General features: G+C 38.7%; 1 protein-coding gene across 6 annotated transcripts in view; it reads right to left on the reverse strand.

Moving 5' to 3' along the window:
* The window catches only part of ITPRID2 (ITPR interacting domain containing 2), a 75,805-nt gene that overhangs the window by 21,066 nt on the left and 29,233 nt on the right, over window positions 1-25,506 (reverse strand). For all 6 annotated transcript variants that reach the window (XM_060780050.2, XM_060780041.2, XM_060780072.2 and 3 more), the window contains exons 6-10: window positions 23,621-23,660; window positions 19,462-19,560; window positions 18,482-18,690; window positions 16,621-17,309; window positions 6,206-6,278 (exon numbers count right to left, since the gene is read on the reverse strand). In XM_060780050.2, coding sequence (XP_060636033.2) covers window positions 6,206-6,278; window positions 16,621-17,309; window positions 18,482-18,690; window positions 19,462-19,560; window positions 23,621-23,660 — 1,110 coding nt within the window. The remainder of the gene's footprint in view (window positions 1-6,205; window positions 6,279-16,620; window positions 17,310-18,481; window positions 18,691-19,461; window positions 19,561-23,620; window positions 23,661-25,506) is intronic.

Raw genomic sequence — 25,506 nt, forward strand, 5'->3', positions numbered from 1 at the left:
AGCGGCTAAAAAAAAAAGATCTTCTTTGGACACAAGTCCCAAAATCCCTCTTCCAGCAGGTTGCAATTTGAAATGGCCTTTAAAAAAAAGGAGAGAAGTGCTGGAAAAGACTTTTTGAGGGGGACTGCAAGTCCCAGAATGCCCCACTCAGCTATTTTATGTTGGTCAAATCCAGTTCAAATTGAGCTTAGCATCTTGGAAGTGGTTGCCTCATTCGTTTAAGATGGATGTTGGTGAGATGAAACACCTGACGGTGCCATGATTTCTTAGAGGCTACCCACCATCAGGAAGTGATGCAGTTAAAAATAGTATGTGACGAAGAACTTTCTATACTTTGGGTGTCAAAATAGGTAATACATAGTAAGACGATATCTTGTTTTGGGAAGAACTTCAGTTGGTGTTTTAGAAAGTGCCAATGTTTGCAGCTCTTTATCAGACAGCAAAAAGAAGCAATGAATTCTCACACTGAATATATTGCACTTATGCAGTCCATGATAAATGGATAAGATCACGGATCATGTGGGGTGGCTGTAGGATCAGAGTCAGAGGTAAGATGTCACAAAGTGTACTCTGGAGTCAGCTCTAACAGGGGGGCTTCACTGAGCCTGGGACTACTCCTCAATACTCAAAGATCACAGTTTGAGATACAAGAACTTAATATTTTGCCATGAATATCCCACTAATAGCATTGTTCAAAAGACAAAATCAAGCAATTCCTTCTACAAAAACATATGTCCCCAGAGCAAATTTTCTACTCAGAAGACCTCCAACAGAGGGCTTTGGGGAGGCATTTTCATCTGTTTTCATCTTCCATTCAAGCTTTCAGTGGTACTTCATTCCATGGTACTTCATTCCATGTTCTTAAGGGTATTCCAGTACTTGTATGTTTTCAGGGGCATACAGGAGAGGGGAAACTTACATGAATTTGCCTCTTTCCCACTACATAAAACATTCTGTTTTATCAGAAGCCTTTCATAGCCAGAATAACACTTTCCATCCATATGAAGCAAATTTTGGATCCCACCCAAAGCTTAGCAGGATCAACCCTGGTTAGTACTTGAATGGAAGCCCGCCAATGAATCCCAGGTGCTGTGGGCTATGTTTTAGAAGAAAGAACTGAAAAAACTATCTCCTAATATTCCTTGCCTAAGAAAACTCTTAGGTTGACAAGTGACTTGAAGGCACTTTCATATACACACTTTATTTTGTAATACAGATCCTCCAACAAATGGAAGGCATTAAATATTGTAAGGCCAAAGCAGTAGTTAAGTGTTTCTACTGATGAGGCTCTTTGCCTGCCCTTCCTCACCCTGCCCAATTAAAAAAAAATAGAAAAGTGACCAAGGAGAAAGTGGAAATACATGCTTCTTGCCGAGCACTCTGAAGGCATACAGCTCTGTACAGACAGATCTAAAATCCTATGAGTTTGTGTCAACAAGCTTCCCTTTAAGCTAATTCGTATCACATATTCCTATCCAATAAACAAAGTGGATTGAATTCCCTAGCTTAGTTTGACATTCTGCTGATTCAGATCTGGCCTAGAAACCAGAAAAACAGGAGGCAATCAACAGCATGGACTCATTCATGTTTTTCCACTCAACCCTAAAGCCGAGGAGGGCAAGAGGTGCCTTGTTTGCTATTAATTTTATCTTCTGCACTTGTTATTCTAAGAGCTGTGATAAGCCTAAAGAACATGCACCCCTAGTTTTCTTTCTCTGGTCAAAAAAGCTTCTACAGAGTTCCCTGTACTGACTAAAAACACAGTGAAAGTGACATCGGCGAGAAAACAGACCTAAAGTGGCCCACCATGATCTAAGTCAGACTGATATTATTGAATAAAAACAATGAAATTCCCTACAAGAAAACACATCTTAAAGGATTATATTCACTTTTAAGGATCCAGGAAAATGCAGAGAAGAGACCTAGGTGGAACATTGTTTCATAGCTACAAACTGAGTATCTAACAAATAATTAAGTGTAAGAGTGTAAGAGTGACCAGAAAGTTTCTTGTTTGACCAGACCTAACTAATGGAGAAAACCTGAGTCATAAACATAACATGGGTCACAAAAAGTTCAGCACTAGGAAAACATGGAGTGGCGTTTTACACCATCCAACAGCATCTGTTGATTTTATGTCTTAGGGCTCTTGTTTTTCACATAGCTGGCTTGGAAATTTAACATGCCATGCCAAAAGACATACTGTGAACAATTTTAATTTATGGAAACATACCACAAATGGCAAAAGGTGTTGCCTAGTATGTGAGAATAACCATCACACTATTTTCTGGCATGCAGCAGGACCAATGGACAAAGTCAGGTTTGGCCTATGGTGATCCTGTTGTCATTCCTTGCTAAACTACACAGCTCACTGGATATATCAAGCTCAGAGTTTTTGGAAGGATAAAATGTGAGGACAGAAACTCACATTTTTACTCATGTGAGTTCTTTTAGAGGAAAATAACGTGAAAATAATAAAGGCAATATTCTCCGACTCTGGCTTATCTGAATGTGGAATTTTAGGCTTACATTTCCATGGCTGAAATACAGCATTCCTAATTTTAATCCATAGCATCTGTAGTTTGAAGGTTCTTAGGAAACAAAGTTGGCAAGAAAGAGAAGAGGAAACTGCTGCTCTTAAGAACAGACAACACTAAAGCTCTGATGAGCAAATTGGATAATTCTGTATGCTGTTTTTCATAACTATATTTGATTTCTCAATTTTCAACAGATTTTTTTTCTTAATTTGCTGTAGATTTATTTTTTTAATACGAGTTGGGAGTTATAAAGAGTCAGTGGGGACAGGCATAAAATCTAGTCATTCGGGCTATTCATGAACTACGAAAGCAGGAAGAGTAGTGCTACTTTCCTGAAACAAACTTCTTCCTGATGGAACTGCACAGCAGTAATTTTACAGGACACAGCAAGTGAATCTTTCTAGTGGGGATAACATCACAAAAAGCAACCTATGAGCAAATTGGGTTCAATTGAGTTATGAAATAAGAAATGTCAGTACTGAAACTACCAGATAAACTTGTTTTCTGGCAAGTAAAATAGATATATAAGAAAGGTTTTTTCTTCAGAACAGTATGTTTTTTAAAAGCAAATTATTACAAAAAAAGAGCTAATATAACCTGACAAAGCTTGCTGTGTGCTCTCAGGATCACTATTTTTATAGGGCACAATGACATTTTACAAGATCGTAGTAATGCATGTAACAAGAGTTGTAAAATTCCGTGTAACACTAAAATGTCAAGAACGTTTTTTATGGTTTTGCTTGTTTTGTTTTTTTTTTTGCATAAGGGGAAAAATAATCAGATGTTGTATATTTTACTGCAAGCCTAATAAAAATGTCTCTAAGTCTAAAATAAGATACAGAAAGAAAACATCAACCTCATCCTTCAAATCACAATGCCATCAAAAATATATTGTGCACTGATAGCATTCTTTGATGAACAGAGCAACTCTAGTGTGGACAGCTAAAGGTATGAGCCACCTATAAACATGAGCCACAAATCAGACAAGGGAAATATTGCATTTAAACCACATTGGCTCAAAACAGGTAAGCAAAAGCAGGTCGATAAACAGATATAAACATCTTGCAGTATATGGCCAGAACTTTCATAAAGCTGAGGGATGATGATGTCCACTGTACAGCTGCAGAATAGCCCAGTTACCTTGGCCCAGAAATATCCCACCTTCTCCTTTGCAGTGAACAAAACTGAATTTTCTGGAAGAAAGTGAAGATTCTGGGATTCTTTCATGCCTGCCAGTCATAGTACAGAGATTCCTGGCTCCCCTTAAGAGGTCATAGATCAGCAAAGAAAGATGTGTTTTGGTGAATCAATGCTACAGATCTCTCTGTGCCCAGCAATGGACGGTATTAGTATGCTATATAGCCATTACCTGCAAAGACTTACATTTTGCTTGGAATGAAGTGTTGGTGGCTATGTCTTTTTTATTTGTGAGGATTGCAACAGTGATCCTTTTGGGTTTCGTCAGTAATGTATTTAAGTCTTAAATGCTTTGGGGATGCAGGGGGAAGTCAATGCTAAGACACAGAGAGCAGTTTTTTTCTTTGACTTGTTCCAAAGGGTAACAAGGGTCCAGCAACATAAAACAGTACAGGATCCTGGGTTGTTATAGGTTTTTTCGGGCTATCTGGCCATGGTCTAGAGGCATTCTCTCCTGACGTTTCACCTGCATCTATGGCAAGCATCCTCAGAGGTAGTGAGGATCCTTTTGTGTCTCTCTTCCCCATATGAACACACACTTGCAGGCTGCTTCACTGTTTTGGGACCCAGTACTTCCTCTGCATGGTCAGGATGAAAGAAGTTCATTGAGCAAACACAGACAGCTAAGGGTGATGAAGATGCACTTATGTGGTGAGGAGAAAAACAAAAGTGGCTGTAAATTGTCTCTCTACCTACTGGAAACATAGGAAGCTCTTTTTTATATATACAGGGTTCAGCTTCTTGGTCCATGTAGGTTAGTGCTACCAACAATGACTGGCAGCTGCACTCCCATGATTTCAAGGAGGAAACCTTCCTTACTTCCACTCTGGAATAAGTAAAGTAAATGATATGTTTCCAGCTATGCTTGGGGGTCCCTGGTACACTCTGGTGACCTCCCTTCAGTGCTAACCAGGCCAAATCCTGTTCAGCAGCAGATTAGGTGTGTTCAGGGTAGTATGGTGGTATGTTAACATCATTTATGTGCAGCTGCATCCTCTTCTGATGTGACCCAAACCAGTACTTCCTGTGCTTGGTCGCATTAGAAACATTTTACTATCACAACACAACTGGACAAGAGCAAACAGTGATTTGTGTCACATCAGAAGTCATATATACATTTACATGAAGGAGAAAGTGTACTACCCTGGTGGTGCAGGGCACTAATTAAGTTGTGGAACAATAAATAGTAGAAAGAAACCCCTTCCACCCGCTCATAAGGCAGAAACATTGAGGTCCTTCACCTGCTTTAGAATAAGCCAGTGGTTCTCAACCTGTGGGTCTCCAGGTGTTTTGGCCTACAACTCTCAGAAATCCCAGCCGGTTTACCAGCTGTTAGGATTACAGAGAGTTGAAGGCCAAAACATCTGGGGACCCACAGCTTGAGAACCTCTGGAATAAGTAAAGTTAAGCAATACAAATGAGTAAGGTGACACATTATGTTCTCAAGCCCTCAAAACAAGTAAGAGAAATGGGGTGTCAGTATGGAAAGTAATGATAATGGGACAAATCAACTCCAGATGATATATGCCAGGGCTTCTTAAACTTTTCCACTTGCAACTTCTTTGAGCCCAATAAATTTTACTAAATTTTACTGGTATATTGGTATATAAAGTATGTATAAAATCATTCATTTATTATTGACAAATCCACATTTACAAGGTTTGCTAAACAGCCTGAGTCTCCTTTTTATGAAGTACAGCTGATGCATCTTCTACAGAGTCAACTGTAAACATTGCCCAAAAGATTTGTGCAAATGTCTAAAACTGCCAGTAGTTGATGTTCAGAAAATGTTTACTCTTTCAGGACCCCAACATTGAGATAAGGGGTCCCCATTTGGGGTTGAGATCACACCTCCAAAGAGGAATGTTTAAGGCCATCTTTGAAAGGATGAATACTGAAGCCGCACATTCTGGTATGACCCCATTTTGAAGCCTGTAAAGCACTCCTAGAGCAGACTTACTTTGGAGAAAGTCCCACTTAACACAACAAGACTGAAAGATTGCACACAAAGATTTTCCGTGTGGCCAAATGCAAAAGACATATTCAGTATTTTGAAGTATAGTAAAAAAAATTGCAAACACCACCCAAATTCAGGCCAAAGGCAAGTGTAACCTGTGATTTTAAAGTTTAAATTGGTCACTTCAAATGACAGACTTACCTTGCAATAAAACGGAGGACAGTGTTTCCGTTTCCCCAAACCGTCACTTGACAGACATACAGAGAGGTCAAACTAGTAATTGAGGTTATGAGTCTGATTCATCCCATTGTCATTTAAATAGCCACTTCAAAAGAAAACACTGTGACCTGAACCTCAAATGAGAAGCAGCTCAAGATCTTTTGGGTGGGCTGCTGCTTAAAAAAAACCTTCAAGTACATGTCAATGGGCACTCTCAGAAACAGATGGCAATATACCAAATCCTTTTAGAGGAGGTGAAAAGGGGACGGGGAAGAGCAAGGAGGAAAGATCCACTTACCTTTCTTAGTTTTGATTAAAACCAGCTGGCCTGTGTTAGGAGTATGTGGAATTTCCCCCTCTGTGCTTTGGATCTGCAGCAAAAGGGAAAAAAAAGTAATAGTAAAGTTATGCCTGGCAGAATATATGCCCACTGTTCAGGTTATGTGAAACCGTATACCCTGCCTAACTGGTTATTTAGCTGATTAATAATCCCAATGCAATCGAATGTGGCAAGCCAAAGTAATTGCTCTGTGCTGTTTCCCATTTGTACATCCCTTTCATTTTCCCTGGACCAGGAAATATATCCTTAAGGGAGAACATTCAGGACACTATAAATATGCAAATACCATAATGTCATGTTAAAATTTCATGAGTAAAATTGTTGTTTTTTTTTTTAAAAAAGAAGGGTTATAGAGTACTTGTTTTTAAGAAATTATTATCCTGTAAGAAGCTTTCTCTTAATATTTAAGTATCATTATCACTATCATCCTTGCCCTTGGGAAAGTTGTTGGAGAAAAAAAAACCCACTCAGAACAAATCTTTCCAAGAAAACTCAGTGATTGGTTCACCTTAGGATAGTCGAAGGTTGAAAATAACTTGGCACACAAAGACAACTGAATATGGCTCTCTCCCTCTCCCTTATTTTGTGACTTTACATACAGAAAACAGAGAATATTCATATATGTCAGGACTATCTCCCAGAGACTACATGATACCACAGGCAGCTTTCATATTAATAGAGATCATGCCAAGCATTGTTATTTCAATGGACAGACATATTACAGGGTTCTCTCGAAGTTCTGGCAGTCTGTGCAGCAATGTCACTTGGCCAGCTGACAGGGATGGAAGAGACTACAGTACAAAGCAGTTCTTTTGTCTGAACTGCAGAAAAGCTAGTTAAATTAATAATGAAAAAAGCAATTCTTGTGCTACTGCTCCCCAAAGAAAAACTAGACAGGAAGGCTTTTGTTTCTGGGTCTATGTGTGTGAGTGTGTGCAGGAACTGCTGTACATTTCCTTGTTCTAGGCAAAAAGGGATCCATTCGACAGAACCCAGCCTGCACTATTAAAATCATTTATATAACAACCAAATTAAATTCAAAGTTTAGATTAAGTTATACAAAGAATGTTATGCACGTTAGACTTCTGCAGCAAATACAACAAAGTCCTGCAATATGTTAAAGGAAATGAAGTTACAATGTTAAAACTCTTCTTATTCAAGAATGTTTATACACTCATTCAATCCATGTAATACAGACAAGGCACCCAACCAATATGGAATAAAATATATAAATTCCAATAAAATCTTATTAAATCCTATATATTTTACCATAATAAAATCTTGGTATTAAGCAAAATCCACTAAACCTTCTCAAGAATTAAATGTTGAAAATAATAAGGTTTACTTAGCTATTATTGTATTAAATGGTGGTTCACCTGGGATTAAAGCTATTCTTTCCAGAATTATTGAAATTCGCTGTGATTTTATTTTGTTACTAAGTCATTTTAAATGTTAGACTAGCTTGAAAAACCATAAACTTTAACTTTCTGCAGTACAGACAGTAGCAATAGGGGCCACGGTAAACTGCTAGCTGCAGAAAAACTTGCTGACTGGAAGGTTCACAGTTCGAAGGCGTGAGGTGGGGTGAGCTCCCGCTGTTAGCCCTAGCTCCTGGCAACTTAGCAGTTCGAAAACATGTCATGTGAGTAGATCAATAGGTACGGCCTTGGCGTGAAGATAAAAGGTGTCCATGCAGCCATGCCGGCAAACACAACTCGGAGGGTCTACTGACAACAGGCTCCTCGACATGGAAAAATAGAACAAGAGCACCTTCCCATGGCCAGATTTGAGCATTGCCTCCAGACGCCAGATTTGGAAAGGGAAACCTTTGCCTTTGTTTGTTTACTGTATGTCATTGTTCACTGGATAAAAGTCATTGAATGTTTGCCAATATATCCCTTGGGGAGATAAGAGTGGAATATAACTAAAATGTATTATTATTATTATTATTATTATTATTATTATTACAATAGCAGCAGCCAATTAAAGGTTTCCTACTTCACTACTTTGAATCATTCCGAAACATTTGCAAAATCACAGTTTCTGCTAGACTGGTAATTGACAAGGACATTAATTCATTTAATCAACTGTATTGTGTCTTTTCTTTTAGACTCACATTTCCCAAAATTAGTCAACTGCAAGGTACTAGCACATTCAGTGGTTTGTGACCTTTTTCAGCAACAAACCATGTTACAAGTTTTCAGTGGGTTCTTTTTGATTTTCATTTTTTTTCATGGAGTATTGTGAGTGGCAGAAAAATGGGGCTGGAGGCCATATACCATATGCTCATGGTCTGTATTTTATCCATCTCTTTTATAAACCTATCCTGTCCCCACTAACTGTTCCAATTGCCTTTCCAAAAAGAAAGAAAAAAGACAACCAAGTGATCCAAAAAGTGCCTAAGGGTCCAGTAAAATTAATAGTATCATTATCTACAAATCTATTTAAGAAAGTTATTGTTACTGACTGAAAACCTCTATGATAGTTACACATGTGCAACCTTGCAACTGTTAAGTATTCAAGATTCCTAGGTAGCCCTCAATTTAGGAGAAATATAGAGGCTGAGAAAGTCCCCCAATCTCTATTGAGGGGACTTTCTCAGTGTAAAGGGAATGGCAATAGAGGCCATGCTTCTGCTTGCTGCACTATAATTTGCTCATGGAAAAAGATGAAAATGACAGTCTTCAGGTTAATTCATGATGCAAACCTCACAGGATAAATTAAGCCTCAAAACTATGTATCCACTGTTGCAAACTTTTTTAATGTTACATTATTTGCTGTCAATTGGATTTCAATTTAAAATGACTCTATGAACAAGACATCTCTAAGAACATCAGTTATCAAATGCCCTAGCTTTCTTGTTTGCATCTATCCACTTGTAGTGCAGCCTCCTTTTCCTACTCTCTTCTTCTTCACCAAATATTATCATATTTTCCAAGGAACCCCCGTTGGTGCAATGGATTACACCCTTGTGCCAGCAGGACTGCTGACTGAAAGGTCGGTGGTTGAAATTTGGGGAGTGGGGTGAGCTCCTGTCTGTCAGCTCCAGCTTCTCATGTGGGGTCATAAGAGAAGCCTCCCACAGAATGGTAAAACATCCAGGCATCCCCTGGGCAATGTCCTTGCAGAAGGCCAATTCTCTCACACCAAGAGCTACACAGTATCTCAAGTTGCTCCTGACATGAAAAAAAAAATCATCTTTTCCAGTGAGTCATGCTGTTTTAACCTTTCCCCCAAACAAACAAAGCAAGAATCTTCCTCGGCAAAAGAAAAAAGAAACACATTCCTCCTATAATAATGCAAGAACGGAAAGTGCAAAAGAAAGGCACTCAAGTTAAGTGTTGCATATAATTACCACCACCATCAACCTAAGTTTCCAGGATAAAGCAGAATTTAACAAAAAAATAAAGAAAAGAAAATGGTTTATTAGCTTTTCGTTAGATTTCGTCATGCTCTCAGGCTCTAACATGACTAACATGACACATCTTCTGGTTGTTCAAAACCCCGCTGAAATATAATGAGAAGGTTATAAAAGGCTGCTTCTTAATTACAGAGAAGGTTACATTCAAATTGTAGACAACCCTTGAAAACAAAACTCTGCAGACTATTATTCCATCCATAGGTAGCAATTAGAAAAGAAAATTCGAAACACTCAACATCTTGAATTATATGGATGGTGGAACATTTTAAATTTCTAAATGTAGTTTTACCCATGTTTGCATGAGTAAGTTTAATCCTGGTAACTATTAATGTGGCAGAGGAATCTGGCCTTTTCCCATTCCCATATCTCCTATTGTGGTTCAGCATCTTCAAGTCATTTCTGACATGTGCCAACCCATGCAGTTTTCTTGGTAGATTTTTTTTTTTTTTGGACAGACGTTGACCTTGCTTCTTTTTGACTTTCAGAGAGCATGATTTGCCCAAGGCCACCCTTGGGTTTCCATGACCAAGTAGCGAATCTGACCCTGGTCTCCTGTATCCTAGTTCTACACTCAAACCACTACACTACACTGGCTCAATCACACCCCCTACCAGACTCAAATGTGAATCAGTAACTCCGCAGCATTAATCATTAAAAAGTTACAATTAAAATATTTTATTTGATATTTCAACTTCCAAAGAGCCCTATAACATTTTGGGGAAAATATTATTTTTTAATATGTAGCACCTAAGGGAAACCTGTGGTTTCTATGTCACACCCTTACTGCTTCTTGAAAGGGAAGACAACACAGTTTTAAGGCTCAGCAGTCTTTCAATCTGGCAGGTGATATTTTTCATCCATTAAAAAAATGAAGGCAGCTTTCCTATCTGCAGACCGGAAGTTTAATCATGCATGAGAACAGTTATGTTTGTTTATATAAATGTGTATGCCACTATAATATATTTTAAAAAAAAAAGGAAGGAAGGAAGGAAGGAAGGAAGAAAGGAAGAAAGGAAGGAAGGAAGAGACTGGATCTTTGTCCAAAGTGACAAGCACAACACAGAAGGCCTAGTGCAGTGGTTCTCTACCTGGGGTCCCCAGATATTTTTGGCCTACAACTCCCAGAAATCTCAGCCAGTTTACCAGCTGTTAGAATTTCTGGGAGTTGAAGGCCAAAAACATCTGGGGACCCCAGGATGAGACCCACTGGCCTAGTGGGTCTGTGGGTTAAAAACAAAAATCTGTTGGGCAGCTGAGGGTATTATCTCTGGGCTGCATTTTGCTCAACTCTGCTTTAAACACAGAGAGAGAGCAAAAGTAAGATCATCTTTGTTGTCGACTGAACACATTCCGCACCATCTCTGAAGTCTTATATACTTATTACTTGTTAAAAACAGTTAAGAAGGGAGCCTTAGCTTTCTGTGATGACAGGGAAGGACTGGAAAGAAGATAAAAGTGAACAGAGTTTCATGAAGCTCTGTTCCTTGCTTCACCAGGGTTCCTGATTTCTTGGAGTTCTATGGCAACATTCAACTGAAGTAATGTATATCAATATGGATAAACAGGGAGCTGAGAGAGTTCCCTCTGTTGCTGTGGTTATCAATCCCCATCCTTCCAAATGTTTTGCATTTCACCTCTCAAAATCCTTGACTGCTGGCAAGGGTTTCTGGCAGTTGCAATCCCAAACAGAGGACCAAAGGCCGAGGAACATTGTTTTACATCCTAATAAAAAGGAACTCAAGAAGTATATGCAAACTGTTATACACACATAAGCTGCACAGACAGATTTGGGTGCCCTACCTGCACCATCACAAATTCAAAGCATGTATGAATACTAGTGTGTGCATGTAAGCTGTTACACATGCTGCACTGCATTTGCGCAAGGAATGGTAAACTTGATCATTTTCCTTTCCGTAACCATGTTCAAAACATTGTTTGAACAATGCCACAATTGTTCAAACATGCTGAACAAAAAACAACAACAACAAAGAAGCCCCACAGGATACAAGGACATGAAATGAATTACCAATGGGGTGCTATTAAAACAAAGTACACTCTTTCCTTCTAAGCTTTGTAAGATATTATAAATGACTCATTTAGGAGTTGCAAATATTTATGCCAAGATGATTAAGTAATCAGCCACTAAAGTACAGACAGCTTTTTTAAAAGGGCTGCTGGAGTCCATGTTTCACAACTGCTCAATTTTCAGACGTTTCCTCAACTCTCAGATGTTTCATTATGATTAAATCGCTTGCTCCCTTTTTTCTCACACAACAAACCCTGAATTAACACTAGTGCATTAATAATAGAAACATCAGATATCAAAGGACTTCCTCTTAGAGGAAACAGGCATATTTTTCAAACTATGGAGCAAACCCATTGTGTCTTTGTTATCACAATTTACAGAAAAGAGTTTATTAAATACCATTGAAATAAGGCCGATTGAACATTGTTTAGAGAAACAGAATGGAAACAAATTGTGTGCATTGTAAAATAATATCAATTTTCTCCTGCAAAGAAATTAATGCAATGTGTCCCACTGCAGTTAGGGATTGAGCATCCATTACGCAGAATCCCAAAATCTGAGATACTCCTTGCTCCCTCTTTCTCCTCCAACCACCCTTGAACTTGACCACTCTTCAAAGAGAGGTTTGTTTTTTTAAAGCCCTAAAAATGGAGAATAGTCTGTAAAAATAAATCTGTTGTTGCCATAATAAGCATTTTGACATGAAATTAAAATGGAAAACCTGATATTTACAAAATCAGAGAAAATTCTGCTTTTATTTAGAAGATTAGATACAGCTTTTTGTGTATTTAATTTCAAAGATATATATCTAACAGTGATCTCCAAGATTGTCCATCTAGCTTAAACCCATTTCTAAAGAAATAGTTTGCCTGAAGCCACATTGACAAAGAGTTGTCAGTACTGTTCCATTACCCAGGTGGAGGCCACATGGGATGCTAGAGAGAGAAGATAGTCCATTTTACAGGGGTAGAGGGTGGGATGAAGTAGTCATGCCATTTCTCCGTTTTCCTGTTCATCATGGAAACAACCCTCATTCATGAAATAAGAAGAGGGGAGAGGGAATAACCACTGAAAACAGGGGGAATGCTTTTCCTCCTTCAACTCTCTTCCTCCCTCCCCCGAAAATGGATTATCTTTCTCTCTCTAGGGCCTCATTGTGGCCTCCACCTGGATAATAAAACAGTTGCTGTTTGTTTTCCAGGTTATATGGCCATGGTCCAGAAACATTCTCTCCTGATGTTTCTCCTACATCTATGGCAGGCATCCTCAGAGGTTGGGACCTCACAACTTCTGAGGACGCTTGCCATAGATGTAGGCAAAACATCAGGAAAGAATGCTTCTGAAACATGGCCATACAGCCCAGAAAACTCACGGTAACCCAGTAATTCCGGCCATGAAAGCCTTCTACAACACATTAACCAGTACCAAGTTGTCAAAACAAAACTACAATTCAGCTCTCCCTGAAAACACTACAGTAACAGGTTTTTGAAACTGAAATAAAATAAGAAATATATGTGAAAACAATATTTTACATCTGAGACAACTTACAAAGAATATGAGAGCTAAAATTACACACCATTATGTATCTGTGTAAGTCACTGTCCTTGAATAGCAACTCGTGCCAAGGTAATTCTGCTATGCCTTTGCCTCGGGGTGATTTGCTTAACATACTCTAAATAGTTCCTGCCCCCAGCAGAAACCTGCTGGAAAGAAGAAAGGCCACCAGCAACCAACTTCCTCTGAGAATAAATGTTTGGGGTTTAAAGCAGTCTTTAATCATGTAATTATACCACATTTTTTTCTGCCTGCTAGCAACATTCAAATGTCATGTTAATGCACTTGAATTAGAGTTCTTCCTTTCTGTCGTCCGTTCTCGGTCTTCCTTCCTTCTTTCTTTTATTTCTTTACTTTCTTGCTTGCTTGCTGATTGCATTTCAGCACTCAGAGATACAGGCAATCCCTGAGTTATAAACATCCAACTTACAAATGACTCATAGTTAAGAACAGGAGTGAAACAACAGGAAGCGAGAGAAGTGTACCCCTAGAAAGGGGAATGCACTCCTGAAATAGTTAACATAGGGGAAAGGTGTCTCCACTGAAACTCTATCACCAATCCTTGTTTTCAATACCAAAATTTTCAAAATCCAATTATCACAGGGACAGAAAGTGAAGTGAAATCTTCTGAACAGGGAAACAGATAGCAAAATAAACGCCACAGGGGTGTTTCCAAATTCTAGCTTTCTGTGTTATATTTTTGTGGAATTGGTTTTGTGCCTTCCATGGAATGGTAATATCAAACAATGTTGCAGTGCATGCCTGTGTCAAATCCTGCAATCCACCATCCATACAAGGGATACAGAAGTATACAACTGCAGCATATCATGGTTAGTTTTTTGCAGGTAACTCACCAGCATTTTCACCTTTTAAAAATGGCACTGGATGTACATAAACACATTAGACAGCAGTTTGCCTTCTATACCCTTTCTTCCAAAACTGAACTACATTCTTTACTACTGTTAGTATGGCTACACTGCCTTTAATCTCAGGATACACAGCAAACATTGTTCTCATTGTTTAAAGACTAGCTCTTCAAACATCAATGTTAGATGCTTCTTTTAAAAAACACAAGCAAACTCCAAAACCTAAGACTGCTCAGAGAGAGAGAAAAGCTAAATGCCCAATATTTGCAATCAAATTCTGTTAGTTTGCCATAGAGATATAGCCAAAGATATTTAGATCAATGCCATCTGGAAAAAAAGAAAATGTACCTATACAAAGACAAACCATTCTGGTGTCCATACAAGTATGTAAGCGGTTTAATGCCTTTTCCTACACAATTAAAAAAAAACATAAATGATCATCTTACAAGTCATTTGCTAGGTCTGGATTTTTTCAGAGGAGCTGGCCTTGATTCACTTTGATCCCAGTGGCAATTACTTGTTCTTCTTGTTCCTGGTCTTTTAGTTTAGTTAGAAAGTAAAAAGGCTAATCATCTTCCGCCACCCATCCTTGTATGGGACCGCAAGGTCAGAGTCTTGTCTACATTTGTTCTCTTCTAACTAGCAGCTATTGTCCACCCCGCCCAAACTGCCCAATTGCCTTAGCCAATGTCAATACAGGATACAAGCTCAAAAGAACATGATTGGTTAAGGAATACCAAGGCTAGGACTCTTGAGAAAACTTTGCCCTGACTCATTTCTCTTGTGTTGGGCTATCTTGACAACAACAGACTTCCTAAAGGGGCACAAACCTCAAAGGCACCAGGATAGCATGGAAAAACCTGTGTTAACATATTTGCCGCGATACGCCTTTTGAAAACATTGGAAAAGAAAGCTTGGGAAGCGGGAAAAGGAGAGAGAGGGGCAAGCAGACAAGAGGTTTTCTGCTCACTCCTAACACCCACTTTTTGCTTTATATATGTATGTGTGTGTGATTTCTATCAGAAAACATTGGATTTCTCAACCCAATGAATCCCATCTCCTAAGAGCAGAAGGTAGGTGCTAATTAATTAATTAATTAATCAACCTTATTTGTATCCTGCTACCATCTCCCTGAGAGACTCAGGGCAGCTCACAAAGCACTCAAAGGCGCAATCACACAAAATACTGCAAGTGTAAAAACAATAAGATAAAATAATAAACAACCAACATAAACATCACAATTTTGGCAGAAGTTTATAACTGCAACGTTGTTACTTTGCTCAATGATCTTGTGAAGTTAAACAAGTTGGATGCAGATTACCCAGAAACTGTGTATGTTAGATTTGTCTCCCCAGCCACCACTCCTGCAATATCTTGTCATTTACTCTGCTGCTTGCAAGTGCCAAACAGTCCCTTGGATGTACTAAAGAACAACCAGTGTTTTTGGAAAATTAGATTGGTCGTGCCATCTATGGATGGTGGGAATTACCATCCAACACATCTAGAAATTGGAGAAAGGACTGCACTAAATAGGTAATTTATGCTCCTCAACACAGATGCACCAAAAGAGAACAAGTTATGCGGACAAAAATAATCAGATTAGGCAAAACATTTACAGTAAAGCTGCATTTCTAAGAACTCAATCATGCCAGGATACAAAGATGAAGGAATTTGAAAGTCACAGCTAAGACAGGCATCTTCAAACTGCAGCCCTCCAGCTGTTTGGGCCTCCAATTCCCAGACCACTGAACAAGCTGGCTAGGGATTTTGGGAGTTGGGGGCCAAATCAGCTGAAGGGCCAGAGTTTAATTAGGCATCTTCTTGAACATAGGAAAGCCAGAACCCTTGATGTGCCTCAGGATATGAGTAACCGCCAATATCCAGGATATATTTAATTAATTCATAAATCTATTCAACCCAGTACTGCAGGGATAGGGAAATTCAACACTTCCAGAGGCTGTGACCTGCAGCTTCAAACACCTGTCTCCAGCATGGCCTGTGATAACTAACTTGTAAGCTTTACTCCAAAAAAATTGTGAAGAGCAAAGATTTGCTTAGCCCTGTAGTTGCCACCCTACTCTGGAATAGACATGTTCTCCAAGATTTCAAGCACACATATTATTTTCTTGTCTCTTGCCGAATTTGACTTTGAACATGCAAAACACAATGTTGTGAAGTGCAACCTCTCCAAAGCTTCAGGCATCTACATAATCCTTAATTTAGTCAAGGTTAACTCAAGTTCTCGCTAAACCAGCAAGTTCAAATTTGTCTTGGGCCCCATGCCCAGAAAAAGCCAGGATATAAATAAAATAAAATAATCCTAGCTGAAGATCTGCACTGCTTCCATATGACTTTCAAACACAAAGCAATGCATTGAAAAATCACTTGAGGACTTTCTGAACTTTGAACTTGCCATTCTAATATTTGTGTAGAACAATCAAGGAAAATCTACATGCTGCAAGAAGGAGAAAAAATAGATGAAAGAAAAGGAAACCTTTCCACTCACCTCCTCCATTTCAAAGGAGTCCTTCTGCTGCAACATGAGGTTAACAATAGATGGGTTTGTGATTGGAGCACAGGGCTCTTTATCCATTGCAGAAGCAGGAGGAATGTGCAGCTTATGACTTTCTTCTGGGCCACAACTGGATGATTCCAGAACCACACTTTCAAGTCCAGAGGAATTCATAACAGCAGTTTTTCCTGAATGTCCCAAAAAGTTGTCCTCTTGCTTATCTTCATGAGATGCAGTGTTGTGTGTTTCCTGTTTAACATTTGTGTTCACAAAGAGTTCTGAAGGACTTTGAGCTCCCTCAGGACCAGGCTGATTGCTAGGTACTTCCTCTTTCACTGTAGCCAGCAGAGATGCTTTGAAGTGTTTTGGAGTTTTGGGATCATTTTTCACCTCTGATTCTTCACTCCCATTTTCAATCTCCTGCAAGACAACTGGTGAGAGTGTTGTTGGGCTGCCATCCTCCCCTGCCTGTGAGTTCCCAGTAAGATTGAGTCTAGATATGGTCTTCATTAAGCGACTTGCTGTGTTGTGTCGCTTTAGAGGAGGAGGGCTGGATTCCTCTTTGTTGGAAGCTGTTGAATTCATGCTCCCAATTTTCTGCATTGGAGTGCCAGAGACTTGGGAGTACAAGGAAGAGAATGCATTGGCCACAGTAGTAAGCACTTCAATTTGGCGAAAGCGACCTGGCAAGAGGACAAGCCAGAAATGACATAGGGAACAATGAACACCATTGTAAAATCTCTATAATGAAGCTACAAATGACTTGGAACATGCAATTTTAAAAAACCCACAGTGCATTAGAGCCAAGGATGTGCCAGATTTCTGCTGCCTAGATACCCTGTTTATATCCAAATCTTGGGTTTTTAAAATTGGGTTGATACATTTTTATCTTGAAGAAGAGGTTTTTTAAAAAAAATGTTGAGCCAGAAGTCCAAACATTTCCTCCTTTTAGGAATATTTAATATTCTCTAAAACACTATTTTTGCTACCACATGACCAGATCTTGAAAACATTCAAAACCTGACAAATCAACTAAAAGAAACTATGCTATCTCCAACATATTTGCTAATTTTTCTGGGAGAGACAAATCGGGTTGTTTCTATCACTCCATCCTCAGCAGTTGTACATTCCCATAAAGTCCCACCTATTCCTTTCAAGTCAACACCATACCTTTTTCTCTGAACCTTTCTCCCATTCCACCTCTTTCTACCGTTGCCTTGCTTGCTCTGAATCCAAGATAAATTAATGCCAAGTTTAGTCCAGTTACCATAAGAGATTGTGGGGACAGGTCTGGAAAAAAAAATCTCCCAAATTCTGGTCTAGACCATCCTTCCATAGGTTTCTCCAGATTATTTTGCCTAAAAGCCACATAAACCCAACAATAATGCCCAGTGATCAGGGATGATGGAAACATCTACATACATTTGGGTGGGCCAAGGCTGGGGATGGCTGATAAAGAGGATTCATTGTTTTATATACATATAAGCCCTATATAGACACTCATCACAGTCTTCAAAAAGATGGCAGAACCTATGGCTGACATAGGAAAATATAGTAAAGGATTTGGTAGATTAAGGAAGAGCCAACCTGCTGAATATTTGTGTCTCACTAGATTCAGAATTTGAAGGGCTTTTCAAATCAATCTGTTTAGTCCATCTTTGCAAAGAAAAAAAATCACCTAATAACATTGTGTCCTTTGTGGACACATTCTAGGTCAGTTTATAAAAGGCAGCAATGTTTATTTATAACTGTTCATTATATTTCTAACACCTCCCACTAGATGCAAAATCTCTGGGTGATATCTCACAGTGATATCTCACAGAAAGATATCACACTTTGAATTGAGCACACATACTTGTTAAGGCAAAATTGGGGTTTTCCACCTCCATGCGTTGCAGCTGGGCATTCAGAAATACTTTGATGTCTATGCCCCTGGCAAAGGACGATGAATTAAAAAACCTTGGTGGGATTTTAGAAGCAATATCTGGTTCATCACGACCAAATCCAAGATTGTAGAGAATTTCTTCGGGATCTTCCTCATAGAGTTCTAGTAATTCAGACACACTAAACAAAAAAAAAAAAGCACAAAAATGTACACAAAATTTCCACCTAGATTTAGGCTGTGAGTCAGAGCTGGTTCATAAGATTTTTCTGCCAGATGGAAATCAGTACGACCCCTCTCCCACCCACCCCCACCCCCAAGGCATTGACCCACCCATCCAAGCCAATTTGTTGGTTCGCTGGCTTCCATTTTGTGTTTCTTCCAACACTGGTATTCAATTTTTAAAAATAGATACTCAGTAACAAATAAGAACAGAGCATAATTAAATAAATTATATTTAAAATACAGTTCAATTAAAAATAATTTTAAAGCCCACTGGTTGAATGAAGACATTAAGCCCTGCAAAATTGAAACTACTTCCACTGCATGCAAGCAAGGGCCAAAAATGTGCTTGAAGGAAAAACTGATTACCAGTTGGGAGAACAGCAATGGTACGGGCCCAAAGACAGCACAGGTATTTGGGATCATGAGATAGAGAATCAAAAACCTCTTCCCATCCTTTGAAATAAAAACAGAACAACAGCTTTCGGCCCTTAATTTGCACCCATAATTTGCTGTTGGATGGGGAGACACATCTCTGCTGAGTAGCAGGAAAGGAAACAAGGAGCTGTAGTCACTCCACTAACACACCAGCCTTCACTACGTGCTACCATGCTGAATAGACATCTAGACTATCACCAAAAGTTAACTATGGAATTCTTACTATGCAAAAGAAGGATGGGAAAGAGAAGTTATTTAATCTACCATTCCCAGATGACCAATTCTTTGCTTACCTTGAAACAGTTGCACTGCTCTTCCCTGAGCCAGTGGAGTTCATACTTCTCCCTTTCTGATGAAATTGAAGCCTCTTGTCCTTCGCCAACATACCATTGCTGACAACATAAATTAATCACAGAGTTTAAAAGGGCGGATTGTCCTTTCCCATTCAGAAATATATTAACTATTCAAGACTTTACCAAAATGTTTTCCTCATTTACAAAAGGGTGGGGACAACACTTCTATCAAAATGCCAGATTCAGAATTCTAACTCCCAAATCCTAACTCTTCCAGGATGCACTCTTTACTTCTTAGTTTGAATCATGTTTTCTGCTAAAAGGCTACTATTTATGAACACACTACTGGCTGTGTTCATAAACCTGCAGTGATGTTGTTAAAATAGAATCTGACAATTAAATTTAAAAAATACAGGGAAGAAAAGGGAAGCTATCAGGGCCAAGTAATATCAGTGGGAGCAGAAAGACTTTTTAGGTTAACACTCAGGAGATTCCTCAGATTTTTTCTATTTGATTTGTGTGTTTGTCTGGCAAGAGTGAGTGTACATACTAAAAATACACAAAATGCAGCTTAGGTATACTTTTTTCAAAATGACTCATACCAAAAATGTTTTCGTTTTTTTTATATATTTGTATACACATAACAAGATGCTTAGGAAATGGTATCCAAATCTAAACACAAAATGCATTGATGTTTGATGTAACTTTATGCATATAGCCTGAAGGTAATTTTATGCGTAAGGATTACAATAATTTTGTGCATAAATAAAAGTTTGTATACCTTGAAACACCCAAAAGCAAATTTGTCACTATCTCAGTCAACCTTTTGAATATTGCTTAAGATATATTATTAAATTCATTAAAATCTCCCCACCAATTATCAAGATTGTTCACTCATACTTAATAATCAGATTCAGATACCAATATAGAAATAAAAAATTTAATGTACTTAAATACCCTTCAGTTAATAGGATAGTGATTATAGTACTGACGGTTGATAGTCAACTACAAGGAATAAAACTCTAATAATGGCTATAAAATGAAATACTTCATTGATTACATATAAGAACTTTCCCATTTAGTGCATTTTGAAATTTAACACCAATTTTCAGTGATAACCCATCATATGGAATTTTGAAGATAATTGCCACAAAATGACTTGGAGCTGCATTTGCTATACTTTCCCTTCCCCAGCTTTTAACCAAAGTTTAACAAAATGAATCAGAGTGAGTTCTCAACTTGTATAGTCCTCTTCCCTCCTCACGTGCAGCTGGAAGGAGTTTGAACAATCTGACTTTTCTTTCCCCTTAACCTAAATCGTATGGTTTGATGTAAATAATGTGGTAGCTATTAACTGTGGTGAATTTCTGCCATTTCTGAAACTACCATGGGGAAGTTAACCAGAGTTACTTTTAGCCACAGTTCACAGTGTGCACGACTCAGCTAAAACTGAAAATGGAAGCCAAAACCTGTCAAACTCCTTCTCTTGGCTTCACAGGAGGCAGGGGAAGCACGCAAACGCAAAGGTTGCAACCATTTGTGTGCATCTTTTTAGTAATGGAATAGTAGATGTTCAAATGCATCTCCCCTTATGAACCATCTAGGATCTTAAGATCATCTGGGGAGGCCCTGCTCTCGTTACCATCTTCGTCATAAGTACATTTGGCGGAGACGAGAGATAGAGCCTTCTCGGTGTTGGCTCCTTGGCTATGAAACGCCCTCCCTATAGATATTAGATTGGTCACCTCCCTTTTAACATTCCAGAAAAAAGGCAAGACATGGCTTTTTGAACAAGCGTTTCCAAATGCAGAGTAACTGACATTGGAAAATGGAATGATGATAATGAGACCGGACAACATTTTTAACAAGGAGACACTATGTATTTATATTTAGTGTTGTTTAGTTTTTATTATATGTTATGTTTTTAATTATATTTATGATATTGTAAACATTGAATTTTAGACTGTTAACCACCTTGAGTCGCCTACAGTCTGAGAAAGGCGGTATACAAATACAATAAACAAACAAACAAGCTCAGCAGATCAGGGAGGTAAGATTCACCCCCTAGGGATTCCCTGAACAGTGCAACCACATAAATGAATACATTTTAGAATAGGAAGTAAAAAGAAATTCACGAGCCGTTTCTTCCCCTTTAACCCAACCACATATTTCCATTGAAATAAGGCTACGTGCTTTGCTTTAGAAAAAAAGCAACTTCCTGGAAGGATGCAGGAATATAGTTCTCTTTATATTTGAGATTAAGCCCCTGGTGACACAATGGGGTTAAATTCTTGTGCCAGCAGGGCCGCTGACCAACAGATCAGCAGTTCAAATCTGAGGAGAGCAGGTTGAGCTCCCTCTGTCAGCTCCAGGCCCTCTATGCAGGGACATGAGAGAAGCCTCCCACAAGGAGGGTAAAACATCAAACATCTGGGTGTCTCCTGGGCAATGTCCTTGCAGACAGCCAATTCGTTCACACCAGAAGCTACTTGCAGTTTCTCAAGTCACTCCTGACATGGAAAAAAAAAAAACTGAGACAGGCATTTAGTCATTAAGTGGCTATGGTACAAGCATCTACTAATGGGCTATGCTGTTCTTTCCCCTGCCACATCTTGTATTTCATATGCTTTTCAATTGTTTAAATACTGTTTGTTTTAAACTTGGTTTGCAATGTTATCACAGATTTAATTATGTTTATTTTTCTGGATCTTGTAAAATGCCCTGTGTCCTCTATTGCGAGAAAAGCAGGGCAAAAGATAAATAAACTTTTAAATATCCAGCCACCTCTTTCTCTTTCTGTTAGTGGTTGGGCTACTAGCCAGGGGGCACAAAAGTGGGTGAAGAAGACTGCACAGGGCCTGGGGAATGAGAGCGTTTCATGAGACATGTAAATGGAGCTAGAGAGTTTCGATGAGTACGTTCAATACTACAACCCCAGTCTCTTTCAGTCCGTTATCTGCTGCTTCACCTACCCACATCCAACAAAATACATTTTCTGAAGGTATTTTCTAATTCCTCCTTCTTGTGGTATGCTTCTGTCAAGGTTATAACAGAGTTCTGCTGGAGGACTTAGAAAATTCTTGGAGGGAATACCTCTCTAGTAATTTTCTGAGCTCTCCAGGGCAACGGTTCTGGCCCAAGTTACCTATCCGAACGTATCTCTGCCTATCAGCCCACCAGGACCCTCAGATCTTCTGGGGAGGCCCTGCTCTCTATCCCGCCTGCTTCACAGGTGCGGCTGGTGGGGACGAGAGACAGGGCCTTTTCTGTGGTGGCCCCCCGGCTGTGGAATGCCCTCCCCATGGAGGTAAGATCAGCCCCCTCGCTGATGGTGTTTCGTAGAAGATTAAAAACCTGGATGTTTGAACGAGCATTCGGTTAAACAGTGCAACCAATGTGATGATTACAGGAATTGGAAAATTGGACGACGAACTGGATCATGATTTTAGTTATGAGATGTACGGTGTTGTTTATTGTCACATTAATATTGTATTTTATGCCTTTGTGGTTTTACATTGTATATTGTTGTGGATTTTATCTTGTTGTAAACCGCGTTGAGTCGCCGGTCAGGCTGAGAAACGGCGGTATACAAGTATAAGAAATAATAATAATAATAATATAACTCTATAGTAACTTCCAGCAGCAGTTATTAATTTCAATAGAGTTCACTATCATCCATGGTTTCCCATTTCCACTGTAAATTCAATGCATAATTTCAACTCCTGAAGTGCAGTATAAGTCATAGTCCAGCAATAGAATCCCTCTCAGCAGCTGAAGCAAGTAACACAATGGTGCCTTGGAAAGGCTTGCCATAATATGCAAGCTGCCCCACTCCTCTCCACACATCAGATCCTGGAGGGCCCTCTGACAAGTGTGAGACTGTTAACTGTTGGATTTGGCAATCAGAAGCCCACACATCTCCTATAGGGATCTGAGCTGTCAGAATGATCTGAATTAAGACCATTAGATTTTTTTAAAAAAGGAAAAATCATTTCCTACATTTACTTCATTCAGATTACACATGGTAAGAAAAATGTTCTTCACAGATATTCCCCATGAACAATCCACTAGAGAAATTAATGCTTCATGCAAAATTGGACTTGTCACTTAACATATGTCAAGCATGACTCGAAAATTAGAAGTGCAAATATTTATTTACCAGATTTCCATTTGTTCACTGTTTTGATGCAATTGATTAGCTGCAGGAAAAGAGGAGAAAGGGGCAGAAGTATGAATTAATGATATCAAAATTATACGACATTACTATATACATCCTTTGATACCACAAGCAATGTTGTTGTTTTTAATCTCTATAGAGTGCCCTGACTGCATAAGCAGTAGACTATTCTGAAAAACCAGATGTATGGAAGGAGTCACATGAGGCAATCTTTATGGACATTAACACACATGCTTGATATTATTAATTCAAATGACAGAATAAAGAGAAAAGGTTACTTAATTGCTTCCGTATTTAAATTAAGAAATTAAGAACACCATTCCTTGTTCATGTGACAAAAGGGAGCAGCTGGACTGAGAACCTATAGACTTAGAAGAAGTGTTTTAGTCCTGAACATAATATGCTGGGAGTAAAAAGAAATCTATTATTGAAATACTTCAGGATCTGTTACAGACATTTCTCATTTCTCACCCCATCCATTTGCAAAAAAGTGTTTATGGGCATGACAGCCGTTATGAGAATTGCAGAGCCAAACAAAGCTTGATGGAAAGGTTTTTTAAAATACATCACTGTCTGGGATAGAGATATTATTTCCTTTTCATGTTTTAATACTCCTCTCCTACAACAGCATTTTGTCAAAGAGGGTTTTGTTACCATTTCCATAAAAATGAATACATGTTTTTACATTAGAAAAATACTGGCTTTACAAGTGTCAAATAAAAAATGGGTCTTTTTATATTTGCTGGTAGGGAATGTGTGGCCTTATGGATGCTATTGGACTGCAACCCAACCATCAACAGAGCCCAAAAGCATTTGGAGGGGTAAATGTTCCACAGCCCTACTGTGTATTATGGCACTATGAGATATACCACCTTGAAATATGGAAAAAAATTGTTGTGGTCACAGGTCTCCTTAGAAGGCATACCTAACCCCAAGATGTATAGCTAGCATTCCAGAAGAGCTTTGTTTACTACTGTAATGTAGGAAAATGCCCTGAGGTCCAGCCTTGGGAGAGCTAGGAATAAGTCATTAACGTCTCATCACATTCTAGCCTCTCATTCATCACTGTCTGCCCCTTGGTGGGGTTTGCAAATGCCTCTCTCAACATATCTATTTTATTAAAATGATTAGTTCTGCTCAGAAATCAACTAGATCATATCAAACATATTGAAAATATGTTGTTTATTCCCACTATGCATAGGAACAGTCAGCTAAATGTTTTCTGTAGACAAATATTTTAATAATTGTACTCTTATGACAATTCTTAAAGGGGAAAAAACCATGGTTTTTTTCATCCAAGAAGTAATGTTAGCTAGTTTTAGAGGTCAAGTTTTGTTCTCTGACCAATCTGAAGGTTCCCCCCATCAAAAAAGATCGTGAAAAGGTTCATGCTGAGGATTTTGTTTTGGAAATCAGAACATTAGCAGCAAAAAATGGAGGGGAGTGATTTACAACTAGTCACGCCAAAAATACTCTTCAGAAAGAGCTTCCCTAAGTTCCGATTCTGTTATTCTCTGAAAATGATGCCACATCACATCTCTGGACATATGAAAAGCTGCATGTGGTTATTAAGTAACCATGGGAAGGATCTCTGTACTAGGCTGAAAGGTTCTCTCATTCTCAATAACTTCCTAGAATTGGATTCAGATGAAAGCCCCATGGCTATGATCACTTCAGAAGTGTTTTAATAATATAATTGACCTGCAATCAAAGTGATGATTTTTCTCATGACTACCAGAACTGTAAGGTTAAGGTTTGGTTTGGTTTGTTCTGTTTCAAGCTGACAATGAGAGGGAAAGAATGAAAGATTTCAATAAGATTTTAACATGCTAATACTTCTCTAGAATAGTATGCTATAGTTGAAGGTA

This window comes from Anolis sagrei, chromosome 1, assembly GCF_037176765.1.
Source record: "Anolis sagrei isolate rAnoSag1 chromosome 1, rAnoSag1.mat, whole genome shotgun sequence".
Taxonomy (NCBI): domain Eukaryota; kingdom Metazoa; phylum Chordata; class Lepidosauria; order Squamata; family Dactyloidae; genus Anolis; species Anolis sagrei.